Genomic DNA, 21,104 nt, shown 5'->3' on the forward strand with positions numbered 1-21,104 from the left:
CATCACCTTCAATTTCATTTTCTCAATTCTTGAGTAGTTCACTTTGTTGACATCTTTCTTTATGTTGACATTATGTTTTATACTTCCTGCCTCCCTCCACATTCCCTCTAGACTGAGCTCCTTGAATGCTGGGTGCACAGATGGCCTCTTCCTCTTTGTGGTCGTCTTACCTTGAGTAGTGTCTGGCACATGGTGGCAACTCCTAAGAGATTTAACAGATGAATGAATGGATGGATGAATGCCCAAGTGTCTAATGACCAGGAGGGTCTTGGCAATGGGAAAACTTGACCTTCTCCCTAAGCCATGCTAGGGGCCTATTCTTTCTTTCCAATTCCAAAGGGTACTAACTCGGCACCCATAGTTACACCTTGCAACTTGACATGGCATGACGTTCAGTATTAACGTGGAGGCCTAAATGTAATGTTTAAGTCACAGATAAATTTTCCTAAGATTTTGAAGTTGAAGTCCATTTTGAAGTTTAGGGTATAGTTTCTAAGATCAAATGCTACTCTCCAAGAAAAATTATTGAATTTAATGGCATGATTTGCAAATATTAAGTTTAAAGAAAGGCCACGATATGCAGAACCATGTATTGTCTTAAAATAACTATATTATGCATATTAAACCGTGTAGCTTTCCTTTCCGGTTTGATTGCTTTGTTTGATCAAATTGAAAGTTGGGTTTTCTATTTTGGCATCATGCCTTATTTCCTTAGACTAAATGAAATTGTTCCATTATAGCAAATAGAAGCTTGATAACGGTTTGATTCCATTTTTAATTGCAATACTGTTCTCAGAATATTTTACCATTCCAGTCTCATTCCTAGATATTGTATCTTCACATAGAGGCTATGAGCTTAGACTGGATTACAACCCTTATAGGACTTGAGTGGTTGAAATCCTAGGAGAATTTCAAACAGAGGCTCTGTCTGAGGCAGAGAGGGTGCTGCTTTGCTGCTGTCAGCTGATGAGAAATATTTAGCTCATCGTGGGTCCCCATAGAAACAAAACACTGAAAGAAATGTCCCCCCTGGGGTTTGATCTCAACTCTTTTCAGCTGGGCATGCCTTTGGAGGTTGATAAGCAAAAAAGAATTAGCACCGATCCCTTCTTATTTCTAAAGTGGGCTGCACCAAGACATCAAAATAATTTCTTTTTTTTTTTTTTAAGGCTTCCTCACTGCAATGAGGCAAGAAGTGACCCGCGCCCACAAAGGCTGGGCCCTGGACTCGGTGACCATCCACAATGAAGTTCTGCGGCAGACCAAGGAGGAGATCACGTCACCTCCTGCGGTAGGCACCACTGGGCAATGGTAGGGACAGTGTGGAAGCTGGGGCTGAAAGTTCAAGTTCTCCTTCAAGCTGACCTGTGAGTGCCTCAGTTCAGCCCACGGGCTTTGCAGCCGTGGTTTCAGAGTCAGAGCTTCCTCCATTCATTGGAGTGGGAATTAATGACAAGCGCTAGGAATTCCCCAGTCTGCTTTTCTTTATAATAACAAATTACACTCGTGTTTGCTAAAAAGGGTTTTCCACACATCTCCAGCTCCTGCTGTGGGCTCCTCACAGAATGGATGAGCATTGAGCAGACTAGTAGAGACTAACAGGAGTAGCAGTCCTGAGTGCTGGGACCACTTCTAGCTGCGTGTCTTGATAGCTGCAGGATGCTGGCCGCGATGGAGAAGGGGGGTTGCTCAAGATGAGCAGACAGACACCAGTGGGAGCCACTGTTTGGACACTTACCTGCTTTATGAACTCGAGCAAATTCTTTAACCTTTTAAAAAATAATTTAAAAAAATTTTTTTTTGTTACAGTTGGCATACAATATATTAGTTTCAAGTGTAGTGATTAGACATTTATATAATTTACAAAGTGATCACCCTGATGAAGCTAGTATCCATCGGACACTATATATAGTTATTACCATATTACTGACTATATTCCTTATATTGAAGGTGGTTGCGAGAATTAAATGGGATCATTTAAGCTTGGTGCCGGAACCCACATCCACGCTCAGGAAATCTTAGTCCTTCCTTCCATTTCTTGGACTTCCATTCCCTCAATTGTCAAGTAAGGGAATGAACCACATGATTGCCGAGTTCTGGCCCTTTCCACCACTTTATAACAAGGATCACCTTTCCTCCAGTTCCCAGTAGCATGGTCCTTACTTCAGTCTGAGATCTCGCCAGAATCAATCTCTGTATTTCCACCAATAATCTAGGCTTTCTAAAAATCACGTACCTCGAGATTCTTCCAGCTTCTTCCCATTATGCAATTCCAAAGTCACTTCTACATTTTTGGTATCTGTTACAGCAACACCCCATTTCTGGGTGCCATGATCTGTGTTACTTTCCTGAGGCTGTTGTAACAAAGTACCACAATAGTTTATTCTTAAAACAGTAGTGTGTTCTCTTGCTGTTCAGGAGGCCAGAAGGCCGAAATGGAGGTATTGGCAGAGTTGGCTCCTCCTGGGGGCTCTGAGGGAGAATCTGTCCCCTGCCCCTCTCCCAGCTTCTGGCTGTTGCCAGGAGTCCTTGGCATTTTCTGACTTGTAGGTGCATCACTCCAATCTCTGCTTCCATTGTCAAGTGCCATTCTCCCTGTGCGTTTCCCTGTGTGTCCTCTCCTCTTCTTGGAAGAACAGTGGCCAGATTGGAATTTGGTCCTAGCCTATTCCAGTACGACCTCAACTAATTACCTCTGCAATGACCCTGTTTCCAAAGAGTCATGTTCTGAGGTTCAAGGAGGATATGAATTTTAGGGTGACAGTATTCAATTCACTATACCTTCTAACTATGACTTTATAAAATTCTGAGGACAGGAGTCTAGAAGGGATGTAGTTTACTCTCAGATGGTACCTAAGTGGTTGTATTGTTCATGTAGTAACTGTCATCCAGTAACTAATGACGGTGCTCATATTTCCTGATTTTCTGGGATTGCCTGTGGTTTTATTATCGTATCATGTACCTCAGTTTTTGGTTCAAAACATACAGTCCTCAACCTGTTAGAAAACACTTTGCAACTAATCTTCTCTTTTATTATAATCTACATTTGCTTCCCCTAATCTATCAGTCCTTACTGGAAATGAAAAAATGGTCACCACCTTCTACATAAATATATTTTATAAGTTTATGTGATTATTATAATCTCTCCCATGGTTCCCTGTAGCCTTTCTTGTCTTACTGAATGTATGTTCGTGGCTCCCCTCTGCCTGCAAGATCAAGTTCAAACTCTTCAGCTTCGCATCTAGACTTCCCTGCTCAAGCCCTAACTTATTTTTCACCATTTTTTTCGCCCTCTGCTGAATAAAATTCAGGGTGGGCTTTCCCACCAACCTGGCTTACTTGGAGTGCTGCTCCTACCTGGGATATCCACCCTCTCTCCTCTATCTTTCCAAATGCGGCCCACCGCAGAGACCCAGGACACTACAGCCCATAGTGGGCTTTCACCTCAGAAGGCACTACCCTCAGCCCCAGTGCTTTTCACCAGAAAACCCCTCTAATGAGTGTGTGCTGGTGTTACATTCATGCCTTTTTAAATTTGTGTGTGTGTGTGTGTGTGTGTGTGTGTCATCTCCTGATATAATGCTGAAGACCTCAGGGGCAGGTTTTATTGTGTGTGAGAGAGAGAGACATGGGGCAATGGTCAGTCAATGCTAAAACAACTCTCCCCTTCCTGCCCATCATATTCACTCTCAATCTACCATGTCCAGCTTCTGGGGCAGGGGCGGGGCGAGTCTGACTCTCTTGCTCACCAGGCCTGGAAGCACACACCTCACTTCATCCTATGACAGAGATGAGGATAGAGTCATAGGTTGGCTTGGCCAGCGCAGGCGGACATACCACGTGGCACCCCGCTCCAAACCCTGTTCCATGCTCCCGCCCTGCATGAACTCAGACCAGGCCTCTTGGGAGACTTTTAGCTTCACGCAGAGGTGATTTGGCACTGCGGGCAAATCTGTTGTCCCAGGCAGGCCACCCCCACACTCAAATAATCAATAATAGGAACATTTCTTCAGCGCTCATCACCTCAAGATAGGCCACAGGGGAGAACTGGGCTCACTATTTCACTAATGCAGTGCGCCCAGCAGTGTTTTTGTCTTTTGTGGCATCTTAAGACTGGTGTATATTTTCTTTCCAAACTGACAACCTTTATTACAGTAATGGATGCCCATCTCACAGCACCTAATTTTTTAAAAAAATCATATTACCTTCTGCTTGGCTGTTCTAGGAAGGCGTATATATTTATGGGCTCTACATGGACGGCGCAGCCTGGGACAGACGGAATGGGAAGCTCACAGAATCCACCCCCAAGGTGCTCTTCACGCAGCTGCCTGTGCTGCACATCTTCGCCATTAATTCCACCGCGCCCAAGGACCCCAAGCTGTACGTGTGTCCTATTTACAAGAAGCCGCGGCGAACTGACTTGACCTTCATCACCGTGGTGTATTTGCGCACAGTCTTGTCCCCAGATCACTGGATCCTGAGAGGAGTGGCCCTTTTGTGTGACATCAAGTAAATTCATTTCCACTTGCTGGGGGCACTAGGAGCCATGTTAATGGCCAGTGACATTGAGAGACTCAAAGATGTGTGTCTTTTGTCCCTCGTAATTGCTTGATTACTCTTTCTAAATTAAAAAGTTAATATTCTATAATCGCGCGCATGTGTATGTGTGTGTTTTGGGCCTCATATCAGTGTTCAAAAAAGACAGTTCTAAAGCAATGGTTTTTATTTTAGGCAATCATATTCCATTATAATTATTTTTTAAATTCTTATCTTCATGTCAGAACAATATGGAAGGTTCAAACTTCAAAAAATCTAAAAGTATTCATCTGTTGCATCTAGTTGGAGTCTAGTAGATGCAAACATTCCTTTCAAATGAAAACCCTTTCCCTTCAATAAAATCTACCCATGTTCGTGTCTGTGCAAATGTGTTAACCCTTTGCTTGTTCGTTTGAGTTTGGTCTTCTCTCTATGCTCGTGAAATGAAAACTGGAGGGGTCCAGTCAGAACCCCTAGGATCTACAGCTGTGTGGTGTAAAGTATTTGAGGCAGAGAATCCACTTGGATGACTGCTCTTATCATTCATTTTAATTTTATTTAACATTATTTTATTTTATTCTTTTAAGTGTTTTTGAGGCCCAGAGAACTCTGAGTCTCCAGTTCTCCCCTCCCAAACTCAACTCTGCAGGAGATAATGGAGCACACATTTCTAGGCAGCAAATGGAAAAGGAAAAACAAACTCCATCAAGTGAAATTAGGTTACATGCTGAATGCCTTAAAGAGCAAAGTCTTTAAAAAGTGAAGCTATTTCTTGCTCTGTGGCTAGTCTGAAACTCGGTTTGAACCTTTATTTCCTGCTAAAGGAAATTGTCGATTTAACAAAACAGATGGAGTCCTATACCGAATGCTCATGCAGCTTCAAGAAAGAGAAGAAGTGTCTCTACTGATCTTCCCATCTAGAATTCGATTGCCTGCCCCCAGCTAAATTCGCAAGCTTCATTCCCTTTGTCTGTTCTGAAGGAAGGAGGCGTTTCAAGTTGTCCTGCTCCCCTCTCATCTTTCTGTCACCCTGATCAGAGATGTCAATAATAAACAAAATACAATGGCCAAGCAGTAGCCCAGGTGAGGTACCCAGGGAAGACCCCAGAGGATAGACCACCACTGTCTAGTGCACTTTCCAACGGTAGAAAAATATCATAGGAAATGCAAATCATAGCAGTGGTCTCTGGTCTGCTCCTGATATTGATTCAATGTAAAAGCCACAGAGCTTTCCAGGGCAGTTTGAAAAATAAGGTAACCTAGCCCTCGGCCCAAGTGTTTTGGTATTTCCCTTGGCAACAAGTACACTAAAGGAAGAGATAGCACTCTCTGGAAAGAAACGTCCTCCTGAACTGAGGCTAGAATTTGGACCCCCCCACCCCCACCCCCGGCCACTCTGGGTAGGCACAGAGGAAGTAAAACACATTATAGCAAACCAAACTGCTTGTCCCAAAACAAAACGCACATTTTATTCATATTCTCGTCCAGTTGCTAAAACAATTGAAGGCAAGCTGCATAATCTCAACCCCTGGATATCATGGTAGATTTTCAAAGAATAACAATTAGGTTTAATATTCTCTAATAACTTGAATATATTGTGGAAATTTCAGAAAGAGGTAGAAAAGATGTGAATCTAGCAAAGGTATAGATCAGGCTGTTGAAAGCCACTGAGGACCTCCAGGGAATTTTTTACTGTAGCTGATTATTTTGCTCTGTCAACACAGAGGAGACACGTGCAGAGGGCCCTGGGAGTGAGGACCTGACGCCCAAGAAGTGCTTCAAAGCAGTCGTCTTTTTGCAGTGGGTTCTTCTCAGCCATCCTTAAGTTTTGCAGAGATGGCCAGGGCCTAGTTCTGTTTTCTTTCACTAGGCCCATTAAATGATTTCCTTAGATGTTTTGAGCCGTTGCACATCTGTAAACACATGAGCATTTTCTCAGGAAAATCGTTGCTCTTCACTAATTACGTAATTTGCCATCCTTGAGCGATGGAGACCTGGTGAGCGTAAAAGAGCAAATAACTGGGGACAAGATGGTTAAGCCAAGTGAAGTGGGGGAGAGGCAGAGTAATTTCTTTTCCTCCACTGAATCGATCCATATATCATCCTCATTTTGTTCTCTGCAAAGTGAACAACAAGATTTAAAATGTTATTTCAGTCTGGTCTTTGTATAAAAATAAGACCCAAAGAGAAGTATCTAAAGAGATATCTTCTAAAAGGGGTTGGTCTTGTGGGTGATGTTGCATGAACGAGCTCCACTCTGCTGTCCAAGAGACCTGAGACAAAAAAGGGCCTCACCTGTAACGTGAGCGTGACCCAGGGCCGTGGGTAGACGACAAAAGAATGGTTGCAGAAACCCAGGGGCAAGGGATGAACGTGAAAAAAGGTAACATTTCAGCTGGGTCTTGGCCTTTCCATAGATGGTACCAAGCTGGTACCAAGACAGTAGATAATATATTCTGAGGAAGGGAACAGCATTAGGGAAAGAATGGTATAAAGATGGGAAACTGCACGGAACATCCGGAGACAGAGGCCAGACCACGCAGACCCCTTCTCGAGAGCCGTCAGTGAGTTTCTGTCAGCTGGACTGAACATCCCAAATGCCAAGGGCTTTCATGAGCTAGCCTGAAATAAAATTTCTGCCTTGTGGCCGCTGTCACTCAACTTGTTCATTTGCTTCTGCAGTTAGGACTTTTTAATGTTCCCTGCATGTCGCACGTACTTTCATCCTCGCACTGTTCCCTTATCAAGGAAAACTCTCCCATATAGAACAACTGGAACTTTCATACGCTGCTGGAGGCAACGTAAAATGGCACAACCTTTTTGGAAAACAGGTGGGCAGTTTCTTAAAAGTTAAACATACAGGTACCAAATGACCTAGGCATTTTAGTCCTAGATATTTACCTAAGAGAAATAAAAGGAGACAACACCCAACGATTGGAAACAACCCAAATGTCCGTCAGTGGGTGAATAGGTAAACAAACTATGATACACCCATTCTATAGAATACTATTCAACAATAAAATGAAATGACTGAAACACATCACGACATGGCTGAATTCAAAATAATTAGGCTGAGTGAAAGAAGTCAGACAAAAAGAGAGTGCATATGTATGGTTCCATTTATGTATTAAATGCTAGAAAGTACAAACTAATCTATAGTGAGAGCACATCAGTGATTGCCTGGGGTAAGAGGAGCAGGGGAGGGCATGAGACTTGAGATTGCAAAGGGGGAGGAGGAAACTCTGGGGGGTGACAGGTGTGTTCATTCTCTTTGATTGTGGTGATGGTTTCACAAGTATCAAAATGTACTAAACTGTACACTTTAAACATGTGCAGTTATTATACTTCAGTTATAACTCAATAAAGCTGTGGAGAAAGTTCTCTCTATACCACCCGATTCCTTCTTGGCCCTCTGTGAAGACTTCCATGACCCCCTCACCACTCTCCTAGGAAGGATTTATTGCTCCTTCTACATCTGGGTTGCAGCCAAATTGAACAATTTTAATCTTAGGAATTAATAATATATATCTGTCTTTCCACTCTATAGCAAGCTTCTCAAAAGCAGAGTCTGGCTTTTTGGCACCCCAATAAGTGCTAACTGAAAGAATGAGTGAATAACAAGTTAACCCAATTTGACTGGCAAATGTAGGCAAATGGTGGAGAAGGAGGAAATGTCAGGTGGGGGCCATGTTGGGAGGTTCCGGACTACCATGGGAAGACAGTGGAGAACTGTGGGCGGCTCTGGACTGCTACAGGCATGGAAGCAAGTAGGCCAGTTAGGAGGCTACTGCTCTGGATCAAACAAAGAGAAATGAGAATTGAAACTAGAGAGCAGACAGTTAGAATGGAAGTAAAGCAAGTCATTTGAAACATGTTGTGGAGGTAAAATTTGGGAATTCCAAAACCAAGTTGGCGAGGCGATTAATAAGCAGGAAGGGTTGAAAGCAAAGATAATAGCAGTTCACAGCCTGGAAATTCTCGTTGGATATTTCATCTGGCATTACGATTTGAGACTAAAGCTATTTTCCTAGCCAAGAGCTTATAAATAACTGCCAGGGTCATTTAAGAAAGGGTCAGTAGAAGAAAGGCTCAAAGATCTGTGTGCTCACCGTTGCTCATGAAGTCTGTGACTTAACAACATAGTGTTATGATGTGCCAAGCATTGGTCCAAGCACTTGACATGCATTAACCTATGTAATCCTTATACTGACCCCATGAAGTCTGAAATTATCATTTCCATTTCACAGATTAGGAAACAAAGGCACAGGAAAGCTAAATAACTTGCTCAAGTTCTCACAACTAGTAAGTGACAAAGCTGGGATTTGAAATATGCCTGAACAGTTCCAGTCCGTGCTCTGATGAACTTTGCAAAGCAGTACTGAATGAGAAGACAGGTGATCTAGTCTAGGGACACAGGCCCCCCTCTGGGTGGCTTCTTTGTTCCTATGCAAAAGACAAAAAGTAACTAAAATGTTATTTAAAGCACACAATTCAGCAAAGGGTAAAAGAGAGAAAAAGTGTGAAAAATATTTCTTCATCCTAAATGAAAAAAAAATGAGAAAAGTATGAACATCTTTTTCATTTAAAAGCCCAAAAAGCCACTCACAGTTAAAATAACTTAGCGACTTAATCCAAGGTGTTTAATAGAATCTCCAGTGGTTATTTTTTTAAGGTTTTAAAAAAATGATTCTGCTTTAAATATAAAAAGATGTCACATGACAACACTTCAGGAATAGTTAGGAAATACAGGAACACCTCAGAGATTTTGTGGGTTTGGTTCCAGACCACTACAAAAAAACAAATATTGCAGTCACACGGAGTTTTTGATTTTCCAGTGCATATAAAAACTATGTTTACATTATACTATAGTTTATTAAGCGTGCAATAGCATCATGTCTAAAAAATGCATGCACCTTAATTAAAAAATACTTTATTACTAAAAAAAAAAATGCTAATCATCACCTGAACCTTCAGTGAGCCATATTCTTTTTGCTAATGGAGGGTCATACCTTCAATTTGTAAAAAATGCACTAGCTCAAAGCGCAATAAAACGAGGTGAGCCTTTATAGCATAAATCTAAAAACATGCCAAATAATGAACGGGTAATGAATCCACCAAATGTTATCCAGGGCTGAATAGACATTGGATTATGGGTTTTTTCTATATGTGGTAAAAATTGTCCACCTATTAAAAACACTAAAGATTTTGCCCCTCTCCCCGTCTTAGGTCTGGAAATAGACTCTGAGATTCGTGTGCAGGTTTCCTGGGAAGAGCTCCTGGAAACAACCCCTGCGGGGGAGTGGGGGGGCAAGACTGGGCAGAGGGAGAAGTCAGGCTGCAATGCAGTCACAGCGAAGGCCTCAGCCGACTCCCCAGGAGCTGTGGAACTGAGGTGGCCCTGCAAGAGGTCCCACATGGGGTGATGGGGGTGAGGGGGCCAGGCTGCTGTAATCCCATCGCAGCTAGCACTCCTGGAAGCTGGGGGAGGGGAGCCTGAGACCTGAGGGGAGACCTGGGCAGCGAGTCCCTGGCCCTACCTTGCTTCCTCCGCACTCTTTCTTTGTCATCTCTCGTGCTCTTTCTCCACTTCCCTTGATTCGAAAACACACCGTGAACATGTTTTCCCTCGCTTCCTCTTTATAATCTCTTCAGAGGATCTTAAGTTCAGTGAGAATATTTCTGACATCTGCACACAGACTCCACATCTCTGAAATGAAGAGCGTTTTCTGGAGTTCCTGAAGTAGCAGGAAAGAAACCTGAGGGAGGCGTGACTCCTGTCTTCCTAGTGTCTGGGGGAGAGGGGGTCTCTGCCCGAAGGAAACCCTGGACTCAGTGGAGTAACATGACAGATTTTGGAAAGACCCTCACACATGAAGACAACTGAAATGTAAAAGCACCTATTCTTAGTTGCTATTTTTCTCAGAGCTGTAAGTTCCCTAAGAATTTTTGAAGAATAGAATTATATTTTGCCTTAGAAAAGAAACGTCTTTTGTACCTTGAGCACATGGAAGAAAATCAGTCAGCTCTATTGCTTCTCTCTTCCAACATCTGGCTTTGACTGCAAAAAGGAACCATATCTTTGAAAACTCAACTCTTGACCTCCATACAACCTTCTGAGATGATTATAAATACTTTGGAGTAATGCTCAAAATTCTTCATCTAACTTAAATCAACACCATTTCCTTAGAAGCTGTTGGTTTAGCAGCTTGCCCTGACCTGTTCCATTCTCCCCAGAAGGAGGCAGGGAGCGAGGGTCTCACAGGTGCTTCCTTCCCCACACCCCCACCCCCGGGCTTGTGAAATCACCCTCCTTGGGAAGGGGGCAGGGTGATAGCGTTACAGTTGTTTCTTTATAAAGCTTTAACTGAATAGATGTCCTTGGGGACCAGCGAAATGCCTCTTCACTTCACATGTGTGCTGCCCTGGCAGCTCCCTGCCTTACTCTACAGAAGCTGCCAATCGACTCATTCTTAAGGAGGCTGTGGCTGGTTAATTAAAGCCCCTCCTTCCTATTTCCAAGCCAAATCCTCATTTGACCCCGGGCAGGTATTCAATGCTTGAGTCTCTAATTTCCTGGCACCCCCACAGCTTCTTCAAGATGGTGTTATGAATGTGGGGGTTCTTTTTCAGTCTCCCAACTGACAGATTCATGGGTATTTCTGTCACTGGAACCCCAGCCTCCTCAGACATGTGATCAGGGATTTCGACCTGTGCCTGAGGGGATAAGGACATTCATTTGTCATTTGTGGTTTCCATGCATTCCTTCCTGATTGTTTAAACCCTTTCCCTTTCTATTGTTCCTACCTTCTATTGTTTCCCCAAAGGACACCCAGTGTCCATCATGATAAGACCCTGAACGAGAGGTTACCAGACAAACAGAAAAATCTCTCTCTCTCTCTCTTGATCCAGAGCAAAGAACCTACTGTTTGGTGTTTAGCTAGATCACGTCAGAAGCTTTGTCTTTTATGTGTCATCCCCTCTCCTGGGGAAAGCAATCATTTTTAGTTTTTTTCCATGTTTATGGAATTTTTTAAAAGAAGAGGCTTGCTCTTTCTGCCTGTCTGCTTTCTCCAGAAGCCCAAGCAAGTCCTTGGCTGCCAGCACTCAGCTGGGTATCTCCTAGCGGACCCCAGATCCCACGTTCCCCTCAGGTTTCTCCCCTGCCCATGGAAACACGGGCTGTGGGACACGTGGCCCAAGGGATACATGGATGAGTACTGCCCTGCCCTTTCCTCTCATGCCCACCTGCCCACTCTGCCCTCCAGCTTCTCAGAGGGCAGGGACTGACACCCACAGGAAAAAGGCCGACCTCATATTACTCACCCCAGGGAGCCGCACCAGGAGTGGCAGGTGGTCACTTGGGGCGAGCAGTTCCCTGCCAGTCCAGAGGGAAGTGCCCTCAGGGCCAGTCTGGGATGTTTCTCCCTTCTCTGCCTCCCATCCTGGAGGAGGGCATGGATGGGAAGGGGGCTCGCTCCCGGCCCTTTCTCCTGTCGTGCTTCTCGCAGCCCCAGAAAAGTTTCAGAGCCAAAGGCAAGATGGCACCAGCTTTCCATACCACATGTCTCTTGAACCCATGTGTGAGTGTTTTCCGTCTTCCGGCAAGAAGTCTGGGCTATTTTAGAGCATCTTAATTAGAGCTGCCTTCACCTCCAGTGTCTTTTAGGGAAATTCCAACCTGACTGACACATAACACGCACACATCTTCCACATTAAGCCATGAGAAGAAACTTGGGCCTTTCCCCTTGAAGGGAGTGCATATATGTGTCTCTATGTCAGTTTTTGTATTAATTTGTCACTTAGTGAATAATATTTAGCACTGCGATAAAAAAATAAAAAATAAAAAATAAACCAATCCTATGAGGAATTGAGTTCCCTTCCACATCTGTTCACGGAGACATAAATCTAAAGTTTTGTTATTTTAAAAACCTCCAATGCAAATATCTAAAATTGCCAGGCTTCGAAGTTGGGCTTTTCAGTCAAAAGATGTTGATAGGCCCGCTCCCTGGAGCTTGACAGCTCGCCTTCTGCCTCCAGGCCCCAGTCACACGGGTCGCCTCCTGAGGTCCTTTCTGACTCATTGCGACTCAAGGTGATGGTATCAGTGTCACCCATGCACAAGCTCCCTGCTGACCCTCGGGTGGGATGCAAGAGGTGTGTGCTATAGCCGAGAACACAAACTGCTCGTGAAGAGCCACAGTGTAAGTCAGAGGGTGGTTATTATGCTAAAGATAAAGAGCCACGGGCGGCCAGAGGAGAGAGACTTGACTTTTTGGGGGAGGATTGAGCAAGATCCTTGGAGGATGTAGAATCTGGGCTGAGCCACGAAGGGTGGATGAGATTTGGCCAAAGGAAACAGGAAAGAAGAGCATTCTAGAAGGAGGGCACGGCCAGAGCAAAGGCCAGACGTGGACAAAGGCGCGACAATGAATTCGGGTTGGCTGCAGCATGGGACACAGACGGGGAGAGCTGAGAGGAAAGCCAGCGGTTGTGAGGGTTCAAGAACGATGTGTGTATGACCGTGGCTTCCCCGTATACATAAATGGCATTCTGTAGTTTCCAAAGCTTGCTTGCATGCATTATCTCATTTGACTGTCACAACAAACATGTGAGCAGGCAATAGCCGAGATTATTATACGGATGAGGAAACTGAGACTTGGAAAGTTGATCCAATCTGCTTTAGGGGACAAAGACCCAGTGGAAGATCTGGGGTGAAAGCCCAGGTCTTCCCAAACCCTGACTCAGGCGGTGGTAGTAGGAAGCTTGCGAAAGAACTTGCTTTTCAGTACCTGCCCGTACTGTATATTTGTAGAATTTTTGTTTGTTGGTTTGCTTTCATGTTTAATTCACCGAGTTTAATTCACTGTAAAAACACCACGAAGTGGCCACCCCTGGATATTCTAGTCGAGTCAGTGACTTCCTGATAGGGAGACTGGAGAACAGTCTCCTGCCAGAGGTCAGAGCTGTGGGTCTGGGATGTGACCTTGAAGTGGCCTCAGCAAAGCTGGCAGAGCTGGCACAGATCTGCCATCCACAGCAGCTTCCTGGGCATAGGGGCCGAGACGGCGCCCGGGGCACGGGGATGAGGCCCACTGGCACAGCGCCGCAGTGTCGTGTCAGTGTGTGGCGCTGGCCAAATGTCCCGCTGCACCAGGATGACGGAGAGCACGGCCAGCAGACGGCAGTGGGCACGTCCTTGGGCCACTTGACATCTACAGGGACAATCGCTGTGGCTCCTAATTGCTGCAGTCGCCTTGAACCTGGCCTGCTGGCCGGCCTCGGTCTGCTTTCACAGAGGCACGATCTTCAGAACCTTGTCTTTGAGGGACGTCCCTCAAAAAAAGTCAATGATCTCAAACTCCTTGATGGGCAGAGAAAAGAGATTGATCTGCAGAGACTTAATCTTCGCATCCTGGACCCTGGGACCTGGCTTGATGATATAGACCTACTTCTTGGCCTTGATTTGCTGCCGTATGTCCTGGAACCTCAGCTCTAATGTTGACCACAGCTGAGACCCCAGCCCTGCCTGACACTTCCAAAGCCTCCATGCCCTCTCATTCCAGGGCGCCTCCCGCAGCACCAGTGCCATCAGGTTTTGTCTTGGAGAAGTATTTGTGCATTTTCATGTGGCAAAACTGTCATGCTCCTAATTAATTCTGTGAGCCCACACCCATGAGGAGCTCCCCCTGAGAGCACCTGGAGGGCAGTAGATTGGACTTCTGAGCCATTAGGTGCTGGGTGGTTTCATCAGCTTTGTTTGCCGTCTTGTTTGGCAAATGAGCCAGAAACCAGAGTGCAGCTGAGTGCCTTGGGATTGAGGGCTCTCAGAACAGGGAAGGAAGTAACTCTTGAGCTGGCCTTGCAAGGGGAAAGAATGAAATCGACTGGGCCCTCAAAAAATGGCACCTGCTGAACAGAACCGCTGATCTACTCGAAACCAGGTCCAGAGGTGAGAACATGACAGAGGGTGACTCTGAGCTTCCCCCGAGGCCAGTCTCAAATTCAGAAATGTTACCATGTCACAAGTTAGATGGGACTGACAGAGAAATGACCAGAGACTGGAGTGGAAACTTCCGGGCTGTGATTCTGTGGAGGTGTAGGAGACATCTGCAGGCTCAGTTCCAGCGGCAGCTGCTCCAAGCTGGCTCCCAGGTGTGACCTGTGGGCTCGTAGGTGGCCGGAGATGACCACTGAGCTTGCATTCAGAGAACCGAGGCACGGTGGTGCAGGCGACTAGGAGGACTCAGCCCAGAAACTTTCTGATTTTCTGGTTTGCATTCGTTTTCTATTATTTAGGAGAAGGGCATGAGTGGGTTATCACATTTCTTTGCTACAGAACTGAGGGAGATGAGTTTGTCCCGCCTGACTGTGTCAGTGACGAGAGTCAGCCTGTTGCTGGGGGTCCTGCCTGCCCTGCGTGCTGGTTGAGCCTTGCCGTGGGGGACTCCGACGATGCTTTGCAGTGACTTTGATGCAGCCCAGGAGGTGATCCTGGCTCTTGAAAGCCAGTGGTAACTTCCCCACTCTGGATCCAGGGCCATTCTTTCCCGAGAAGTTCTGGGGCCCCGCAGGCCCTTCTGCAGAGCGTTTCCTCCCCGGGCCTGTGAGGCCTGCAACTGGCTGGTCTGAAGGATGCTATGCGAGAGAGACAGCTGGGGAAAGTGTCTAAGGAGGTGGCCGCTTGCCGGTGGGCCGGTTAGCATATCAGTCTGATGACACCTCTTATTTTAGACTCAGGTTGATGTTGGCTCCATTTCTCATTTTGTTCACAGTGGGTTTCTCAGCCATGATGGATGCACGGAAAGGCCGCAGTGAGAAGACCGGTGTGATGGTTCCTTTTCATCTGATTTCCCAAAGTGTGAAACTTGGCACGTTTCCTCTCTTCCTACAGAGCTTTAATTCTGTGAAGGAACAATACGGGCTTTGTCATCACCATTCCCTCCCCAGCTCCCTTACTTTCTCTCTAGAGAAAAAGGCAGCCAGGTGGGAACAGCCAGGGGTGAAGGATAGAGAGAGGCTGGATAAATGAGAATAAACAGGTTTGCTCTTCAGGCCACGAGCTACAGCCACACAGACCCAGCATCCCCTTTGCGATGCCACCATCCACTGACAAAGGTGAGGAGAGCAGGGGAGGACATGTGCCCAGAGCAAGGAGTCCCATTCACCTAATGGCAGCTACAAGGAGGGGGCCTTCGGAAGCCCTCTGCTGAGAACGACTAGCTCTGCCCCCAGAGAGGCACAGGGGCACATGCCAACTATGTTTATCGTGGGAAGCTTACTGCAGCAATAGAAAGCTCCTGAATCTTAGTGGCTTAACAGGATACGATCCAATGCAGGTCAGCAGAAAACTGCTCTGCACAGTCATTCAGGGACCCAGGCTCCTTCTGCCTTGGAGGTCTCCACTGGACCATCTGTGTCCAGCCGGAAGATGGAGGAGGAAAGGGTGTTGGGGATTTTATGGGCCAAGCCTGGCGATGGCCTATAGCAACTTCCTGCACATTCCACTGGTCACTAAACATCAAGGGAGACTGGGAGGTGTGCTCTCGGTGTGTTACGGGTTGAATTGAACCCCCCGCAAAAAGTGTCTTGAAATCCAAACTTCTAGTAACTTAGAATGTGACCTTGTTTGGAAATAGTGTCTTGACAGAGGTAATTGAATTAAAATGAGGTCTTTAGAGTAGGCCCTAATCTGACTGGAATCATTATGCAAAAAGGAAATTTGGACACAGAAAAGGCGTGCACAGAGAGACAACAACGTGAAGACACAGGTAGAGCACCGTCTGCAAGCCGGGGAATGCCTGAGGCTGCCGGAAGCTGAGAGAAAGGCCTAGGACAGAGTCCCTCAGCGCCCTCAGAAGGGAACGACCCTGCTGACTGACACCTTGATTTCCAACTTCTAGCCTCCAGAACTGTGAGACAATAAATTTCTGCTGTTTAAGTCACCTAATTCGTGGTACTTTCTTATGGCAGCCCCAGGGAGCTAACGACACAAGCTATGTGCCCAGGTTTGGGGAGCGTTCAGCCAGCTCTGCTATGCAATCTTTGTGTCAAACGGAAGAACATAGGTGGCTCTCAGGGCCACACCTGACACCTTCACTAGTTCTACCACCCTTCGCAAGGCCCTCTCCCAAGGACGCCTCCTCCCCTTGGTTTTCTCCCGCCTTCTGCCCCTGTGAAAAATAGAGAGGAACTTTGCTGTTATCGCCTTATTTTTTTTCTCTTCCTTGATCCACAGGTGCAAAAACCCTGCCAACACCTTACTAAGTGACCTTAAGCAAATCCTCTTACTTTGTGGGACTCAGTTTCCCTCCCTGTAACATGGGAGCATTCTCCTCCCTTCAACAGGGGAGTCAGTTATGAAAACGATGCTGTGACACTTTGGAAATATGGCCTGCTGCCTCCGCCCAAGATAGCAATACTCACTGTGGCTGGAGAGGCTGTAAATCCTCCCAGCTGACTGCACAGAGCTGGACAGGACCCAGCCCCCGGGAAATTGAGCTGGACTGGTGAGTGGAGGCTGGCGATAGCAGCTCGGCATGGGGGAAAGGCCTCTTTGTCCATCAGGCCTCCTCCCTCCCCCTGAGCCGGGGGATTGGGCCCGGGCCAGGAAGGGATGCACTGAGCTGGAGGCCCTGGGCATTAGCAGCCAAATCTGCCGTCTTGCTGAGACCTGGCATAGCAGGTGAATGACAGCCTGGAAGATGGAGAGCTGGGGGAATAACAGTGATGTTAATGCTGCCATTTACTGAGGACTGCTTTGTTTCAGGTTCTGTTCCCGATTGTCTAACAATTCTGCAAGATGGGGAATGTGGGTCGTGCAGTCAGTGGGCAGGGTCGGGGTGGGCTTGCATCTTACTCTCTCCTGGGCTATTTTAAACCATCTTGGTTCAAAGCTAGTTACTCCACTGCCTTTGCTTCAGGATCCTCATTAGAAAAAGAGGGATTAAAATGATGCCACTTCACAACCCAGGGTTACTCCCAGAAGCTCTGGGTCAAGGGACAAAGGGCAGGGTCAGAGAAGAAAAGCAGGAGGCAGAAGATATAACCTTTGCTTGCAGAGCCATCCTCCCACCGACAACTCCATTGCCCCAGGGAGCTGCTGACAGCCAAGTTCTCCTGGCTGCTGGCAGAAGGCAGATTCCTGAGCCCACTCCTGTGGTCTCTGCCTTCTCCCAAGAGCAGATCTTCAGACTCTACTGGCCAGAACCAGGGTGAGGGCAGAGGTGAACATTAAGTGAAGTAAAATTCGTATGGCTCTCAGAATAGTGACCGGCTCAAGGCAGGTGCTCAGTTAATGTTGCCCTTTATTATTATCCCCATTTTACAGATTGACAGACTGGGGATCAGAGATGTTCAGTGAGTGACTGAACTGGATTTGAACCCAAGGCTGACAGACTTTGAAATCTGTGTGTAGGAGTTATGTGTGTGCACACACATGCGTGTTTACATTCAGCTAAAAGATGTGGGCTCTTTCCTCATCTAGTCCCTCAGAAGAGGCATATGGTCTTCAATTTCAGAAAATAAACAGGTTTCTTAGGAACTTGGAGCTTGGAAAGTGAACTCAACCATATGGGAAAGAGACACCTGTCTTTTTTTTTTTTTTTTTAATTCTTTCTCCCCTTTCTTCCCCTTCCTTTCCTTTTTCTTTCTGCCTCCATTTTCTCTGCTTCCCTCCTCCCTCCCTCTTCATCTTCTCCTATGTGAAAGGGTCTGTCCTACTCACTGGCCGCCTCTTCCCACTCAGGAGCGGGTTTTCCTCAGTCAGGGACAATGGAGGGTCAATAGCCTGGTCTCCAAAAGGTTTGTCTCCAAAGGGACAGGGCCTTACAGCATATTTTCCTCAGATGCACACATCTGTTGCCTCCCTTACCATTTCTGAAGATAATGTGAAAACCAGGTTTTCTAAATGGAAGCTGAAGTGCCCTACTTTAGGGCCACAGGAGAAGCTTTGAGCACGTGGGTAAGGAGCAGGACCCAGAGCTCTGGGCAGCAGAGAGGAGCTGCAGGGACGTGCTCCTGTCACAGGATGGCAGAGCTGGAACCTGAGCCCCCTGTGCTGCCACAGACCCAGCTGCTCAGTGGGAGCTGCGGTACTGGCTCTGGGAACAGGTGGGCCTGGAGTGAGTGTCGCCTGCTGCCCGTGAGCAGCTCACTTTTCATCCCTGAGCCTTGGTCTCCTCATCCATTAAATGGGTATAATAGCACTTGGTCATAGTATCTGAGGCGATCAGGGCACACTAAGCATTCAGCAACCCCTGGCTCAGAGTTTTTGTTCACGGTATAATTAGTTTAGGAAATGGTATCCCATCCGTTCAAATTTCTGTTCTTAGGGAGTTTCTTGCCCTCTGTTCAAGGGGGCTCGTCTTAGTGCATTTGGGCTGCCATAACAAAATACCATAGATTGGTGACTTATAAACAACAAACATGTATTACAGTTCTGGAGGCTGGAAGTCCAAGATCATGGCACCAGTAGATTTGGTATCTGGGGACGGTCCACTTCCTGGTTCATTGATGGCCATTTTTTTGTCTGTCTTCACATGGTGGAAGGGCAAAGGACCTCCCTGGGGTCCCCTTTGTAAGGGCGCCCATCCCGTTCATGAGAGCTATGCTCTCATGACCTAATCACCTCTTAATACCATCCCATTGGGAGTTAGAATTTCAACATATGAATTTGGGGGCTGGGGGCCACAAACATTCAGACTACAGCAGGGCCTGAATGAGGGGCCCTGATAACGGTGTGGGGAGAGGAGAGGACTGTACCCCCCACTGTATCATCTGTTCTCTCTCCCAGCACATCCTCCTTTTGATGAGCTTTTGAGCACCTATTATGTGCCAGACACTTCACTGGACACTTGGATCGACACATTTCATTCGGGACAAACATCGCTGAGCACCTGCTATGCGTCAGGATCTGTGCCAATGCTGAACAGCCGGAGATGAAGACGGGCACATCCTTCCCTCGAGGGGCTCACAGTCTAATGAGGAAAAGCCATAAGGAGACAGTGGCGGACCACAGCAAGTGTTTCAGCACACTCCACTTGTTGTTTCGAACAAGAGTCACCGAGCACCTAGTACGTGCCAAGCCCCGTGCTGGGTGCTATGGGTGTAGACATGAGTAAAACAAGACCCCTAGTTGGGGAACTGAGAAATTAATGAGCAAGAGGGTTCCAAAGTGCCCAGATGGCTGTTAGCACGAGAGATCATGGAAAACTTCCATGTGGGGGTGACCCCACCACTGAGGCTTTGCGGGTGAGCAGGGGCTGGGGAATCTAGAGGAGAGCCATGTGTAGGGGAGACTTCTAGGGCTCTTGCTGCTGACAAAAGCACGTATGCTGCCTCGAAGGAATGAGGAAAGGTTTCTTAGAGAGGCAGCTGCCTGGGCTGGGTCCTGAAGCATGAGTAGGAGCTCAGGGAGGCAGAGTGGGTGAGGACACTTCAGACGGAAGAGACGGCACGTGCAAAGAAATGGGAGAATCACTTGCAAGAGGTCTAGCAGGGAGGTAAGCAGGGGGCAGATCCAAGCAGACTCCTTAGATGGTAACTAGTTTGGAGGACTTGAGCCTGGGTGATGGGGAATTAACGGATGGGCTCAGAGATGGGGTTAGATGAGGGTCTGAGAAAGTGAATCCCCTAGGAGACTGGATAAGGAGGGAGGGAGAACAGTTAAAAAGGAATCAGAACTTGGACCTACTCTGAAGCCTACTTACCTTAAAAACTGGGGAGACAATGATGCTAAATGTCTAACAGACAACCTTCCAGCAGCTGCAGGGCACATCCACTGAAGCATCAGGTCATGGTACCCAGTATCCCCCATTATACCCAAGACGGAACCAGGGTCTGCAAACTCTGGGCACTTACTAGGCACAGACCTATGCCTGTGCTAACACACAATGTGCTGGCCTTCTCAGAGCCTCAGTCTAATGTGAAGGAGAATCACATGCTGAGATGAGAGGCAGCATCAGAGGAAACTCAAAAGCTTTGGACCCTCAGGTGTTAAAAAGAGAGGTTGAATAATCTCCCACCCAAAAAAATGCCTCTGGGCTCAGGGGGCCGGCCCCCACCCCTGGATACTCTCATAAGCCCACTGTTTTTGCTGTGTTCTCCCAGAAACGGACTCTGAGATGAAGATTTAAGACAAGTAGTTTATTTTTATTTGGGAGGTGCCCCCAGGAAGCACTAGCCCCCTACCACTGGAAAGTGAGACAGGCCAGGGAAGGAAGCCAACAGGGGGTGCGTTACTGGGCAGATTACCACTGCAGGAGGCTAGGGTTCCATCCCACCGAAACATGTGGGAGATTGGTACATGCCTCTGAGTTGTCCGATACAGTGGTGAGGAACTGGGGTATTTATCCACCCACTCATGTCTGTTCACGCCTAAGAGCTGTTCCTAGGGGTGCCTGCCCTGTACTGGCAGAGCACAAAAAGCTCCTCCTAGTCATAAAACGACCCCTGGCAGAGAGAAGGTAGTCTTTTAAGGGCTGAGGGCAGAACTTCTATAGCTTGGACTTATCCCAGCAGTACTGATCATCAGTGTTAATTGTAATTGAAATGGCTCATATAATCCCTTA

At 46.8% G+C, this 21,104-nt stretch overlaps 1 protein-coding gene across 6 annotated transcripts in view; it reads left to right on the forward strand.

The window, feature by feature from the left end:
• DNAH8 (dynein axonemal heavy chain 8) overlaps positions 1 to 4,909 on the forward strand; it is a 304,884-nt gene extending 299,975 nt beyond the window's left edge. For 5 of the 6 annotated variants that reach the window (XM_036217561.1, XM_036217559.1, XM_036217555.1 and 2 more), the window contains 2 exons: positions 1,170 to 1,291; positions 4,226 to 4,909. In XM_036217561.1, coding sequence (XP_036073454.1) covers positions 1,170 to 1,291; positions 4,226 to 4,513 — 410 coding nt within the window. In that variant the 3' untranslated portion in view covers positions 4,514 to 4,909. The remainder of the gene's footprint in view (positions 1 to 1,169; positions 1,292 to 4,225) is intronic. The other variant, XM_036217568.1, reaches the window with a different exon arrangement.
• Positions 4,910 to 21,104: the final 16,195 nt, after the last annotated feature.

This window comes from Rousettus aegyptiacus, unplaced genomic scaffold, assembly GCF_014176215.1.
Source record: "Rousettus aegyptiacus isolate mRouAeg1 unplaced genomic scaffold, mRouAeg1.p scaffold_m13_p_1, whole genome shotgun sequence".
In the NCBI taxonomy this organism is placed as follows: Eukaryota; Metazoa; Chordata; class Mammalia; order Chiroptera; family Pteropodidae; genus Rousettus; species Rousettus aegyptiacus.